This window comes from Haliotis rufescens, unplaced genomic scaffold, assembly GCF_023055435.1.
Source record: "Haliotis rufescens isolate VD_foot unplaced genomic scaffold, xgHalRufe1.0.p SCAF_4, whole genome shotgun sequence".
Lineage (NCBI taxonomy): Eukaryota > Metazoa > Mollusca > Gastropoda > Lepetellida > Haliotidae > Haliotis > Haliotis rufescens.
Window position 1 is genome coordinate 45,132,001 of NW_025964112.1, and position 15,398 is coordinate 45,147,398.

Below are 15,398 nucleotides of genomic sequence, written 5' to 3' on the forward strand. Positions count from 1 at the left end.
CGTCCATTTTGACTGCTCAAATAATTCTCGAAAATATAGCCCCCACCCAACTTTTGACTTCCCCTCCATGGCAGTTAGTGAAACCAGAGGTGGATCTAACCTTAACTAAATTTAAAAAATCTGAAACCAATCAACTAATTTTTCAACAAGAGTATAATCAGTTACGAAACAAATATAATACTTATCAATCTATATTTACCGACGGATCAAAGGATGGTGACGCAGTTGCAAGCGCTACCATCATCGGATCCAGGACAATATCATCTAGAATACCGGATAACTGTTCTATTTTTACAGCCGAGTCAAACGCCATATTAACAGCACTAAAATACATTCGTAAACAATCGAAGCATAAACAATTTATTATATTTTCCGACTCTCTTTCCTGTCTTCAGGCAATTACAAATCAATCTACAAAACATCCACTTTTAATCGAAATACTTGAATTATATAATGAACTTGCCACTGGCCAATGCGACATCGTTTTTTCCTGGTTACCAAGCCATGTTGGAATCAAAGGTAACACAGTGGCCGATGCTGCTGCTAAAGCTGCACTCAACAAATCTGTGACACCACTTCTTGTTCCATACACTGATTACAGGCCTGTGATTGGATCATATATACGAGATCTGATGCAACAGAAGTGGGACACCCAAGTAGGTATCAATAAATTACATGACATTAAACCAAATATCGGTTACACCTACTTGGGTTGTCAGTCCAGATTTGAAGAGGTCATTTTACGACGATGTCGTATTGGCCATTCGCGTTACACCAATGAATATCTATTGAAAGGTGAGGATCCTCCGTTTTGCATCCCTTGTGATGAAAGAATCACGGTCAAGCATGTCCTGCTTGACTGTGTTGATTTTTCCATCACAAGGGATAACTATTTCAAGGTTAATTCTATGAAGGATCTTTTTAACACTATTAGTTCTCATTTAATTATTGGCTTTTTAAAAGAAATAGAGTTGTTCAGTAAATTTTGTTAATTAGCTTTGTATATAATAAATGAATTTTAGCATTAGTGGAATAAATAAATCTCTGTGATTGATCGTGGCTGTATCCTCAAAGGGGGTTAAAGTAGTATAAAATTATTGTCCCCCTGAGAGGGTATCGTAAGTCCATATCATTCAAAGTATGTTTTTCCAACTACAGTTTTAATCGTAGAATATGTGTTCTTTTAATTTGGCTACATTTGTCAATAATTGCCAACACCTGAAGGGATGATGTAAATCCGGCTGGGGTCCATGCAGGTAGCAAAAGTACTGTAAGTCCCCATGGACCCTAGCATGGTGATCTACCTTCAGTTGTTGGCGATCTATAGCCCGTTTTTATAATGTATTGTTATGTATAGCGCTATTGATTTTATTATTACATACTAGTTTTAAATTTATTGCTGTGATAAGTCTAGTTGTTTTACTGTCCCTTGTTGGCAGGTTTTTACAATCGTTTCAGTATATGTATTCTATTTAACTATTGATAGTCACGATATGGCTGAAATATTGCCGATGTGACTTAAAATTAACTCACTCACTCCTTTAATTTGTTTTGTGTTGTTGAAGAGTGAGTGAGTATGGTCTACGCCGCTTTTAGCAATATTCCAGCAATATCATGGCGGGGGACACCAGAAATGGGCTTCACACATTGTACCCATGTCGGGAATCGAACCCGAGTCTTCGGTGTGACGAGCGAACGCCCCTTTGTTGAAGAGTATATACATTTAAGAATCTCAGGAATTTCAAAATGTTTAAACTCACACACGACCACAACACTAATTTCGAAATACTGCGATAAGAATTTAAATATATATGCTAATGTTTGTCATGTTTTAGTAATCTATCACCAGTTGTATATCTGGTAAGATAAGGTATGCGATTTAGAAGCCCCAAAATAGAACCATTTTCTATTCACTATCGAAAAATGATAACTCATTTGATAACCTGAAGCGTAAAGAGTTGTGAGTCTTGCAGGTGCTATTAACGGCGATAATATATACAGACCGGGTAGGAATGTAAAAACAACTGCTGTTTATCTCTCAAATGGGCGCCTTTAGATAGAAGAACGCTATATAAGACCGTACAGTTTTGCTAGAGGTGTTGGCACAGCGATTCAACTATGGTAAGTACAGGCGGCCAAACATTGTATACTCATATGGGATTCGAACCCCGATCATCTGGGTGACGAGTTGACGCTTAAACTACTCTTTTACCCGACAAGAGTGAGTGAGTGAGTTGAGTTTGACGTGACTTTGAATAGTATTGCAGTTATATCACTAAGCGTCAGCGTAATGGGAGGAACGGCTAAAGTGATGCAAGTTCATGTAGTCAGTTGATGTAGCTGCGGGAACCGTATCTCTGTGGTGCTCCGTGTAAACAATTTTGATATTGGCATGTTACACAGACCTACGGGCTGTCACATACTGTTTTCCTAATAAATCCAAATCCACATCTGCACTGCTCTTCACATGCTCCCGCAAAGCGCATGCGTCGTGACCTTAAGACAAATGCAGATTCACTTCCGGAGAGACTTGCCTTCAAGTACGAGTACAGTAAACTACGTTTATAACGAACACGCTTATACCGATTTTCCGGATAAAACGAACTGTTTCTTGGTCCCGTCCTTCTTGTGTATATATGTTGTACTTATGCTTATAATGAACTACGGTTGTAACAAATTGAAATTAGTGGTCCCTTTGAGTTCGTTATAACCGTAGTTTACTGTACTTGTATTTTACCGCTTGGAAGAAACCGAAAGACGCTACATGTATTCCAGAGAAACCAAGACTCAAGTCGTGTCTGATTAATGTGGGTGAAATCCTAAAGTAGCGCAGGTTGTACAAGTTGACTGCGATCATAGTACCAGTGACAAACCAAAGATAATCAACCAGGGCGACGCAAACTTCAAAACGTCCAGAATAGCAACATGTACCAAAACAATGCGATGACCACAACTAATTGTTTATTAAAATATCATTATTAATTACATGTACTCAGATGCTTCTCTGATGGTTCACTGGTTGTTCTTGAAGGAGAAAAAACATAGGCAAACTCATTAAAATCAGATCTTTTACTCCGATACGACACCTCCGTGCTTCAATATCTGAGGTTACCTCCATTGTAAATCGGGGCGGTCGAGTAGCCTGGTGGTTAAAGCGTTCGCTCGTCACGCCGACGACTCGGGTTCGATTCCCGACATGGGTACAATGTGTGAAGCCCATTTCTGGTGTCCCCCGCCATGATATTGCTTGAATATTGCTGAAAGCGGCGTAAAACCATACTTACTCACTCCGTTTGGAGTCTCGGTACGAGTGAGCGAAACATTCAAACTAGTACATCCGATTTAATATATGTATCCTGAAAACGAAGCAAAATACTAATCCGAAAGTAGAAAGTCTACCGTCCCTTTATATTGTTTTGGATATTTTATACATCCTGTCGTTTCTGGGCGCCATGGCACCCTTTAGGGAGTACCATCGAAGGAATAGTTGTCTTCTATGTGGGTTTTCTTTCGTAAATTTCCGAATCTATGTGGTTAAAAAAATGTCGAAATGGTGATTGTCGATGAAAGTTCACCTGATACGACCTTCTATGGATCTGATTTGAATGAGATTAAATATGAAGGCTAAGTGCATTGTGTGAGGAAATTACAAAGTCATGTTCCATGTTTCCAGATCCGCTACGCCAGTTTCGCCTTGTTGGTCTTGATTGGGTACGCGTGTGGGAATGTGCGCCACACCACCACCACACCCTTCCCACATGTCGACCTTCAGGGCAGGATTGATAACTTCCACGTCCGGATGGAGGAGATCATGCGCCAGATGATGATGCAGCAGTTGTACGTGGAGGAAAGAATCCGATCTGACGGGCAGTCTGGGGTCAAACAGATCAGACAATACCATGACGGCTCAAGACCCTATTATTCTGAGACGCACACCTTCAGGTGGGTCAGTCAGAAAGATGGTGCCACGATGGTACAAGACCTTATTATGCTGAGACACATCTTCATGGTAGGTCAGTCAGAAAGATAGTGCCACGATGGTACAAGAACTTATCATGCTGAGACATACCTTCATGGTAGGTCAGTCAGAAAGATGGTGCCACGATGGTACAAGACCTTATTATGCTGAGACACATCTTCATGGTAGGTCAGTCAGAAAGATAGTGCCACGATGGTACAAGACCTTATTATGGTGAGACACACCTTCATGGTAGATCAGTCAGAAAGATAGTGCCACGATGGTACAAGACCTTATTATGGTGAGACACACCTTCATGGTAGATCAGTCAGAAAGATGGTGCCACGATGGTACGAGACCTTATTATGCTGAGACACATCTTCATGGTAGGTCAGTCAGAAAGATAGTGCCACGGTGGTACAAGACCTTATTATGCTGAGACACACCTTCATGGTAGGTCAGTCAGAAAGATGGTGCCACGATGGTACAAGACCTTATTATGGTGAGACACACCTTCATTGTAGATCAGTCAGAAAGGTGGTGCCACGATGGTACAAGACCTTATTATGCTGAGACATACCTTCATGGTAGGTCAGTCAGAAAGATTTTGCCACGATGGTACGAGACCTTATTATGCTGAGACAGACCTTCATGGTAGGTCAGTCAGAAAGATGTGCCACGATGGTACAAGACCTTATTATGCTGAGACACACCTTCATGGTAGGTCAGTGAGAAAGGTAGTGTGATGACGGTACGAGGCCCTATCATGCTGAGACGCACCATCAGTCGGGTCAATGAGAAAGAAAGTGCCATGATGGTACAATACCCTATTGTTCTAAGAAACACCTTCAGGTTTGTCAGTCAGAAAGATAGTGCCATGACGGCACGACACCCTATTATTCTGAGACGTACACCTTCAGGTAGGTCAGTCAGGTCAGATTATGCGATGACGGTAGGAGGCCACTCACTTACTCACTCCGATCGTATAGATCTCGAGAACGTTCAAAATGAGAAAGAGGATTCCAATTGTACATTAACGTCAAATAGGATCTGTCTACATTGGAAGAGCCTCCGGATCCCCTTTTGACCCTTTGTTATTTACGGAAGAGACACAGGTAATACAAGTACTGCTCGCCCCATCTTAAGGAATAAAGGGATTCCAACTTCCAATGATTCAATAGTATGTGAATGGCTGACCAAGCCAATGATTGAATAAGCAGTTATTTTTGTAAACTTATTTATTTATAAGAACTGACTTGGATGTATAATAGTGAAAACTGGTCTTCACGCTTTTACTTAAATCCACTAGGCTAAGCGTATTTTCGCAGCTGGACATACTGGTGTTTACCCTCACACCCCCGTGAACGGTTAATATATTGAAGTCAATTCTTGATACTTAAGGAGTGTGTGTCTCTCCTTAAAGGGGTGTGTGCTCTATCCACAACCATGCCAACTATGATCGCACCGTTGGAATGGGCGAAGTAAACATGGTCATCAACGGCGTTGACTTCAGAACGAGGCACAACGACTACAAACTGCGCATGCCAAGCACGAATTCTTCAATGTTTCACGCCATGAAGGACATTCCGTTCCCTGGTGTACCACCGGAAGTGACGGCCCAGAAAACAGTCGTAGAACAGGTATGTGACTTCAGAATATTAACTTATTTGACATTGTTAACGGAGTATATTATCTTTTATTTAATTTTCATTAAATCCTCTTCATTATATATTGACACACTGAAGCCAGCTTACAAACTGCAGTGATTGAAACGTTTGCCCTATTTTATTTTCAAATGGAGCAAAATAATTGTTTTTCATGTTTTCTCTGAATGAATGAATGAATGAATGAATGAATGAATGAATGAATGAATGAATGGTCATCTAGGAGTCAATGTATTGTGTCAGAGTCGAGTATTCATGTTAAGATCTCACATCAGGACCCTCGGTAATTATATATGAGCAACCATCAACGAAGGGGTAAGATGACTCACAATCAGCCATGTCATAGCGCCTGACCGCTGCAACCTCTTTGGCGACAAGCACGAGGTACTAGAACCTTTGCTGACCTGGAATCCTGGGAACTATTAATAGAATAATGCGTATTGTAGTAATATTAACGGTCTGCCCGATGACCACCATTCGTTACCTAAATAGTTTTTCGGGCCTCAATGGGGCAGTGATATAATTCTTGATTTCACCCATACCGCATCCCTCCACATATAGTTCCAATAAAGAAAAGCTTTACGCATTGGTATAAAAAGTATCCATGAAGAAATAAGGTATGCAAAGGTTAGTTTAATATAGAAAGAAGGTATGCAACTGGATATCAAGCAACATTTCGCATAAAAAAGGTGTGTAATGTAATAGTCACGTGAACGAGTGAAACTAGTGAAACCAGTTCCAATATGGCTTCTTCTCAATGCTGGCCGAGCTGACCTGCGGGATTGAGGTGAGCCATGTGCTATGAACTCGTCTGTTTCAACACTTGCCTTGCCTTTGCAAGTGTTTGTGACGGGTGCCACAGAGGGGCAGGATAGCAAAGATCTGATATTATCACTGTTTGATACACAACATGCACACTTGCTTTTGATGTGGTCGGAGTCGTGCAGCTGCCTCTACGTTTAGCGGAGATTTCTTTTGACAATAGAAATATTACTTTGATCTATTCCACTATCGTGTTACACAGGTGGCGGAAATGAGAGAATGGTTCCGAGCCTGGAATGACCAGGACCATAGCACTCGAGACTACAGGAAGTACTTTAAACCCGTCCTGTGTTACATGGAAGCAGCATGGACGATGGACACCCAACACTTCTCCGAGCCCTTCAGCAGCGACCGACACGCCATCGACGCAACCAGCTGGCTTGATCTTCAGGAAAAGGTCAGGTTCACATCCTACTCCGGGAGCAAGAACGTCAATGAGAACTTCGCCTATCTCCCTACCGCAATCATGGAAGTAGTAAACGGCACTCCAGAGTTCGCCCAGTGGAACTACCGTATTCTGTGTCATCCACTGAAGAAAGACATTCCCTTGAAGTACTTACATGTCGTAGATGACCTCTCTGCAAGACTTCCTCATGGTGAGACCATGCGTGAGTTCAGTGAAAGTCGGTCAGGGCGATTTTCTCTCTACGATGAGGATGGGTAAGTAAGTGCATGTCGCTTGAATGTCCAATATATTTTCTAAAAACGTTATGCCTATTTTGTTTTATGTTCTCACTTTCACGACCCTCCCTTACAGTAGTAAAGCCTACACAAGCTTGCTTGTAAACTGTTTTGACTTTTCGGTAGATTTCACTCCTTTCGCGTTCTAAATCAAAGGAAGTAGCCCTTTCAAGGATTTTTCTGTCCGGCCAATTTTGTTTTTATATTTGGATATTTTTTTAGAAACTTTTTATTGTTGCATGTTTGTCATATTTATAAAACGTTGGAGAAAAGAAAGAACAATGTCGCCTGTTTTTATAACCCTTCATTGATTTCCTCTCTAGAATGGAATTACTATCATGATAATATGGATACTATAAAAATCAAAGCAAAAATATATATGGTTTATGTAGCTAGAGGCCACAACGCTACTATTAACACAGATAATATGTTATAATTACAATCCCTGATTTATCATTAGAACAGTGCAGTGACGGATTATGAGTTAGTGAGTTGGTTTAAGGCCGCTTTGGACACTATTTCAGTTATATTATGACCTGTCAGATTTCTTTGGCAATACCAAAGGGCAAAGGTACAATGCCGAATAACAAAACCGGTGCAAATCTGCCAACGAGCCATCGAGCAGCTACTTGTAGCACGGATAAAGGCACAACTTGTGACGCCATAGGCTATACGACGTAATGTATGTCTTGGGTCAACAGTGCACATCTTCCCGAGGCAAGGGAGTTAACTGACTGTAAAAGGCTGGAATTTCTGGGCTATTACAATTATGTCCCTTCTATGCCCCTCCTATTGACCAATCAGATTCCACTTTTCATATCACTTGCACTTGCTTCAAACAAAATGGCGGCGCCCATTGAAGACGATCTGATCCATTATCAAACCTATATTGTGATAAAACGCGTCTTACTTCGCGAAGTGCATCAAATCTGTTGAGTACCTTGATTAATTACATGAAAAGATTTGGAAAATATCTGTCGACGCCGATTTAGCGGTACACATGCTTTGCAAATCCTGCAATCGACCGAAATCTGCACGTCACTTTCCGAAACGGTTGTCGATTTGGCTACTCGATTTTGATTGGACTATGCAGAGACTCGTTAGTTCAGCCAAAATATTACTCCATAATTCCAACCTAGTTCGGCAAGGGTGGAAACTGGACTTTTATAGTCAGTAAACACCCTTGCCTTGGGAAGGTGATAGTGTAAGGCCAGTATGATTTATGCTTCCGCTTTAAAAATCTCTGTATACTTTTTAAGAATGTTTGTACGCATCAGTCTTTCTACATCTTCTATCAGCGGGAAGACCTACTCGCTCATGGACGACTTGATGAGTGAAATTCCCGGCAAAGACAACTACCAGGCCAATCTGACGGAGGACGTCTTCGGCGAGCTACTGTACGACGCCTCAAAGACAGACGATACACCCCTTAACACAGGTATGTTCCCCTGACCTGTTACTATTGCTTCAAGTTATATTTTCTTTCACATTTCTTCTCTTTGAAAGTGTCAAAGATTGTAATTGGGACCCATAAGGAAATACTGGTTTTCAGCGAACCATTTGCGCCCCTCGTGGTTTATTCTCCTTGCAGTGTTTTATTGAACGATAAACAATTCCCACTCGTCGTGCACTTCTTAAATATTACGATGGGGTTAGCACAAAATGGAATGTTGGGAATCGAATCCTGATCTTGTTTGTGACGAGCGAACACTTTCACCGCTAGGCTACCCCTATGCAAAAAAAGGAATCACACATTATTTCCATGTTGGATATCGAATCCTGATCTTGTTTGTGACGAGCGAACACTTTAACCGCTAGGCTACCTCTATGCACAAAATGGATCACACATTATTTCCATGTTGGGAAACTTAATCTGATCTTCTGTGTGTAGAGCGAACACTTTGACCGAAAGAAATGGACAAAACCCATTCCACAGTCTCTACTAAAAACAGTGTCGATTGCACGATTCCGACTATATCATAAGCATGTGTTTATAAATCACTGTCAAATAGACTAGTGATGACTTGTGATGATATTTCATGCTTTACATAACGGTACAATTCTGTCTCAAATAAATGTGGTGTTATGATGAGCACGGATATAGGGTATATATTACCTTACGGTCATAGAGACCAGAGTGACACTTTGAAGTGACCGGTGTTTCCAGGTTAATATGAATATCCGCGCTGAAAGTGGAACGGTGATATAACTTTTGATTTGATTTGTGACGTCATATTCCAGTACAATTTGCAGATAATGTCTCAATCGAGAAGGATCCTATTTTGAAATAAAACTGTCCTCAGGCCAATAACATGTGGTCACAACGCAGTATCATGTGACTATAAACAAACAAGGCTGGCGCCTAGCTATAATAAGAGGAACTGAGTCTGCATCACAAACATATTGTTTTCCTAGGCAAAGCTGTGCAATGAATGAACTAAGGCAAAGGTATTATATTACTTGACTTTCACTTACCTTCTGCTATTCATAGGAGTAACAACGGGAGTACTCGATATGCGTACGTAAAGGTGATTGTAAGGGCGCTTCCAGTGGAAGCTAATTTGGCACTCCTTGTGGTCTAATCTTAAATTGCTTGCCATTATCTATATTTCTCTAGGTTACTACCACCGGTGGTACAAGGTGGGGAAAAGTGGATCTCCAAAAGAGGTCGCGCATCGTGGTTTCTCCGACCGGAACCTGTGGGTGGCGCAGACCACCCAGCCCCGCGTTGCCCCCATGAGTGTGGATCAATGCACACTGGACCCTGTCTCACAAAACAAGGTTTGGCAATTCTTAAATTTTAAACGATACTTAACATGGATACAAATATGTTTAGTACTAACTGACAATTCGCCATAACCCGAATTCTTTGTTTTTCCTGAATTGACTTGTACTTTGTACATTTTTAAGAAGTAGAAATGGGTGTCCGGTTGTAACAACGTCCGTTTGTCGCGCCGAATCCCAGGTTCGATCCCCCACATAGGTACAATGTTGTAATCACGTTCGCTGTGGGTGTGCTGTTTTAAGCGGCGTAAATCTAACTCACTGATGCACTTTTTAAGGCCCAGGGAATATCGGTTTTCGTTGTATGTTTAGACGTGCCAGTCCTGGACCCGGCGCTACACGTACGCCGTACCCCTCGAAGTGATCTACTTGAGCCCCTTATACAGCTGGAACCCATACGATCTGGAGAACTGGCCAAGAGGATCCCAGGCTTTTGAAATCCAAAGGGTGGGAGGCAAGACGAACGACACGGCATACAACGGTACTGGCTTCAAGACCTTCTACCACACACCTGTTGAATTCTTCACGGGCAAGGAAGTGGCCAGGGATCCTGCTGACACCACCAAGAGCGGTGTTGGGATGCTGGACAAACACGGGAAGGTGCAGCTAGCAGAGGCTTCGGGCACTAGGATCTTCCTTCCAAATATCCCGGGGGTAGGGACACTGAGGATGCGGTACCCCATCGTGCCTGTCCATGGAGAGGGTTCTGGGGTGTGGAAGGAGCTTGACGCTCTCAAAGACATGGTGATGGACATGGAAAAATACAAGGGACTCTTTGAGAATCCTCCAAACCTCTCCGGCTCCAGCAACGTCACTGACTCCGCTGAGGTCAGAAAACGTTACCTTCATTAAATATTGCCATTTTTTTTTACATGCAGGTGAGGTAGAATATAGGTGCATGTAGATACAAGTGGGGGTGGGGGTGTAGATGGTGCATGCTAATGTAGCTTCTCCACTTGTATCAACCCCGGGACCACCTCCGTGCTGTAGTGGATAGAGCGTCTGCCCGGAGAGCAGAAGGTCGGTGGTTCCAGGTTAAATGGATACCCTGCCCGGCACCCGGCACCCGGCACCCGGTACTAACGGGGTGAAACAAGGACTGGTCGGCTCGGAGTCAGTATACTTTGTCTGAGTGGGGTATTCATGTTAAAACTGAAGCATGGTATCTCAGTAGGCTAATGACGATTTTTTATTGCTAGCCCACTGAGATACAATGATGCAGTTTAACATGAATACCCCACTCAGACACAGTATACTGACCCCGAGCCGACCAGTCCTTGTTTTAGTCCCTTAATGCCAAGCGCCAGGCAGGATAACAAGAGGTACCATCTTTTAATGTCTTTTGGTATGACTGTGGCGGGGATCGAACCCCGGACCCTCCGCTCTCCAGCGGACGCTCTGCCACTAGACCACGGAGCCGGTGTTATGGAATATGAAGACCCGTCATTGGCTGAATTTACGGGTCTCACTTGCATCAACTGAAGTTATCAAAAGTTAAAGTCGTTTAATTGTGAACTTAAATACCATATGATGTTGTTTAGGCATCAAGGGTCGTCCAGGCGTCCAAGTCGCTGCTTTCGTTGTGCAGAGCTGCGTCCCTTAGTAGAACCAGGATCAGGCACCTTGACTTTAATCCTTGGTAACGCACACAATACGACACGACACCCTGGGTTCCACTAAATATGAAAGTGGTAAACGTCCAGACTTACCTCGGGCTTTCCTCCCACGCGAAGCTGACTCAATCAAACTCATGCTGTGTGAAAAGAAATCGCATATCACTCTCATAGAAACATGGGTGAGTGAGTTTGCTTTAAAGCCGCTTTGAACAGTGTTACAGTTAAAAATGGCCAATCAGCTTTATGTGGGTAGAAAGCCCGAAGTGATGCAGGTCTCAGACGTTTACCATTTCGATGAAACCACATGCCTGGCAGTGGAGCAGACAGACCTAGATAAACAACCGTGTCGAACTGGAATTCGAAGCCACTATCATATGTTCCTGGTGTGTCCAAGGGGCGCATCTCTGCCCTGCGATTTAGGGCGCCTTAAACGACTGGGCCACCCGTGACCCCACTCCTAGAAGAAGAATGACAGTCATTTGCTGTAACTTTAATAACATCTTAACTGTAACAGTTTGAATATCACGGATGGTGTAATATTTATGACGTCATTGTATTATCCAGATGACGTTACACCTGAGAACCGGCGTCGCAACCAAGAATCCACCAGGTCCACACGTCCATGACGTCTTCTTGTCCCACGACGTTCAGGATACCTTGAAATCTGGAGGTCACACAAGGATTTTCACAGGCGAAGCTCTAGGTCACACCCATCAGCTGCTGATTGGCTACCGCAACACGTACACCATCATGCAGTGTGACGGAAGCCAGGTCTGCTGGGACGGCCATCCTTCCACTTTGTATCCAGTAGACTAGCCTCCTGGTGAGGTGATGAATAAAGTGCATGCAAATACTAACCATTGTGTAGGAGACATTTATACAGGACTGAGTGCGTATGTTTTTTTATCCGCTTTTGGTGATATTCCAGCAATATCACGGCGGGACGCCAGAAATAGGTTTCACACGATCATAAAGCAATGCGTCGTACATCCGATTGTATTTGCTGGCGACTATTAACGTCATAGGAAACGGGAATAGCTAATATTGTAGTTCTCAGGGTGAGTATGGTTTTACGCCGATTTCAGCAATATTCCAGCAATACCACGGCGGGGGACACCAGAAATGGGCTTCACACACTGTACCCATGTTGGGATTCGAACCCGGGCCTTCTTTGTGACGTGAGAATGCTCGCTTTAACCTTGGTCAGAAATTGCATCAGTGCGACTGACTGTGTGTTTGGTCTAACTCCGCTTTGAAGATTTTTTTACTTGTTTCATGGCGTGCAAGCAGAGATGTTTTATCAATATTGGCTAATTGGGGATTTGAAGCCATGATCATAGGATCCTGAAATTACTGAGGGAGTGAACTCTGCGCAGACACATAGACGTTTACTGTTTACAAAGACCGCCTCAGTGGTTAAGAAGACAGAAGTCAGCCCAGGGAGCGGAAGGTCCGGGGTTCGATCCCCGGCCGCGTCATACCAAAATACGTTAAAACATGGTACTTGTTATTACCCTGCATCTTGCTTGAAATATAAAAAACGGTGTCCGGACTAGTACAAACACACACACATAGTAAGAATAGCGCCACGAAACTGTAGTTTACCTGGAGATGTAGACAAAAGTTTGAAACATTCACATGTTAAATATGTGTATGTAGCAGGTTTTGTGGTTTCTTTCTTCTGAAGCTGAGCAATTAAGGAACAAGTAGCCGGATGAAGTTGGTATTCAACATGAGAGACCCAGTATCGCCTCGGGTCTGATTGTTCTCAGTATAGAGCTTAACTCTTTGTCTTTATACGCGCTTCTTATACTGTACCCATGGTATAAATAATAATATTCTCTATTCATTTTTGCTGAACATAATTGAGCGAGTTTGGTTTATGGCCGCTTTGATCGGTAGTTTTCTTGTTGGCGTGTAAATGTGCGAACAGGGGTATGGTGCTGATAAAACTTGGAATATTATCAAGACAAAACTGGAATTAAGCATTAGACGTGAAATAAGAATTAGAATGGTAGAGCTTCCGCCCGGAGAGCGGAAGGTCCGGGGTTCGATCCCCGCCCGCGTCATACCAAAAGACGTTAAAAGATGGTACTTGTTGTTACCCTGTATGGCGCTCGGCATTAATGGGCTAAAACAAGGACTGGTCGGCTCGGAGTCAGTATACTGTGCCTGAGTGGGGTATTCATGTTAAACTGCGGCATGGTATCTTAGTCGGCTAGCACTATAAGTCGGCAACAGTCCGGACTAGTATAAGCAGACGTACACACGTGCATGCACGTCGCTATATAAGTACAATCATCTTGGACGCGACGTTAAACCCCATTTCACCTCACTTCACCTACTGTGTCAGGTAGATCTATAAAAGACTATATTATCACACATTATCTGCTATATACACATCTGTAGGTGAGTCTCTTAAAGTGAGCGGGTTGGGTTTATAATGGCTACCCATTCCTCCCCAAAATGGAGTATGTTTTTATTACCCTCCAAAGACTATGGACTCGTGAAAAATAGGTCTTTAGAATACTTGCCGTAACAGGTGACTATGCTTGTCTTAAAAGGCGACACACGGGATCGGATGGTCAGGCTCGCTGACTTGGTTGATGCATGTGATCGTTTCCCAATTGCATGGACCGATGCTCAAGACGTCAATCACTGGATTGGACCGCCGTCACATAGCTGGAATATTGCTTAGTGCGGCGTTAAACAACAAACAAACAAAAAATCCATAGACTATGTTTTTTTTGAGTGACCTACAATCAATTGTGGCCAACATAACCCCAAAATATCCCAGTAAAAAGGAAAAAAAATATTATTGTTATTTAACCTTTTATTGTTAATACCCTGTGCAGATAAGCAGTCCACGTGTTCCCCAAAAGAACACTTTGTGAAGATCCTGATAAAAGTACCATCTCAACTCGTGTCAATCCGCTACGTGTACACTAGATTCTGAGGAACTGTTGTGTACAAACCCATGAGGAATATCACAAATTGAGGGTGCCTACCTCCATATCGTGTCCCCGAATGTTCTGAAATTTGTAAAAGCATCCCAATTACTATCACCTTGTACACTAATACAAGTTACCAAAGATGGTAACTGTTCATATGGTATAAGATTTTTCACTGACAGAAAAATGCAATAAATTCAATAATTTACCGAGATGGTCCACTTGTCTTCAAATCATCTGTCGATTTTTTTGCGATCATTTGCATCTTGTAAGTGGTATTTTTTAGATAGCACTGAAGTTGTATGCTTTTGAATATGTTAAAACGACACGGTCCTAAGTACTACAGCACCCACAATAATAAAGATAAATAAATGTTTAGAAGGAGAAGGAGTTTGTGTGCTTTATTATGCAGTGTCAGCAATGTTCTGGCGATGTCATGGGCGCATGTTAACACATGTGGTCAGGTGAGGTGAAATGGGGTTTAACGTCGCGTCCAAGATAATGGCACTTATATAGCGACGTGCATGCACGTGTATGTGTATGTGTGTGGCTGCTTATACTAGTCCGGACTGATGCCGATTTATAGTGCTAACACACTGAGATACCATGCCGCAGTTTAACATGAATACCCCACTCAGGCACAGTATACTGACTCCGAGTCGACAAGTCCTTGTTTTAGCCCCTTAATGCCGAGCGCCATACAGGGTAACAACAAGTACCATCTTTTAACGTCTTTTGGTATGACGCGGGCGGGGATCGAACCCCGGACCTTCCGCTCTCCGGGCGGAAGCTCTACCATTCTACCACGGAGGCGGTCTGTTAACACATGAACATGGAAAAGCAAACCAGTGGTCGAAACCATGAGCACCGACCCGTGACACTGGGCAAGATGACATCAGTCAGACAGGCCACAGGGCCAGAC

General features: G+C 42.9%; 1 protein-coding gene across 1 annotated transcript; it reads left to right on the top strand.

Moving 5' to 3' along the window:
- Nucleotides 1-1,987: 1,987 nt before the first annotated feature.
- LOC125372307 lies at nt 1,988-12,382 on the top strand. Its single transcript, XM_048381659.1, has 8 exons — nt 1,988-2,121; nt 3,674-3,942; nt 5,382-5,598; nt 6,647-7,104; nt 8,424-8,563; nt 9,743-9,906; nt 10,222-10,737; nt 12,090-12,382. Exons 1-8 carry the CDS (start codon nt 2,119-2,121, stop codon nt 12,339-12,341), a joined length of 2,019 nt encoding a protein of 672 aa, XP_048237616.1. The 5' UTR covers nt 1,988-2,118; the 3' UTR covers nt 12,342-12,382.
- The last annotated feature ends 3,016 nt before the right edge of the window (nt 12,383-15,398 follow it).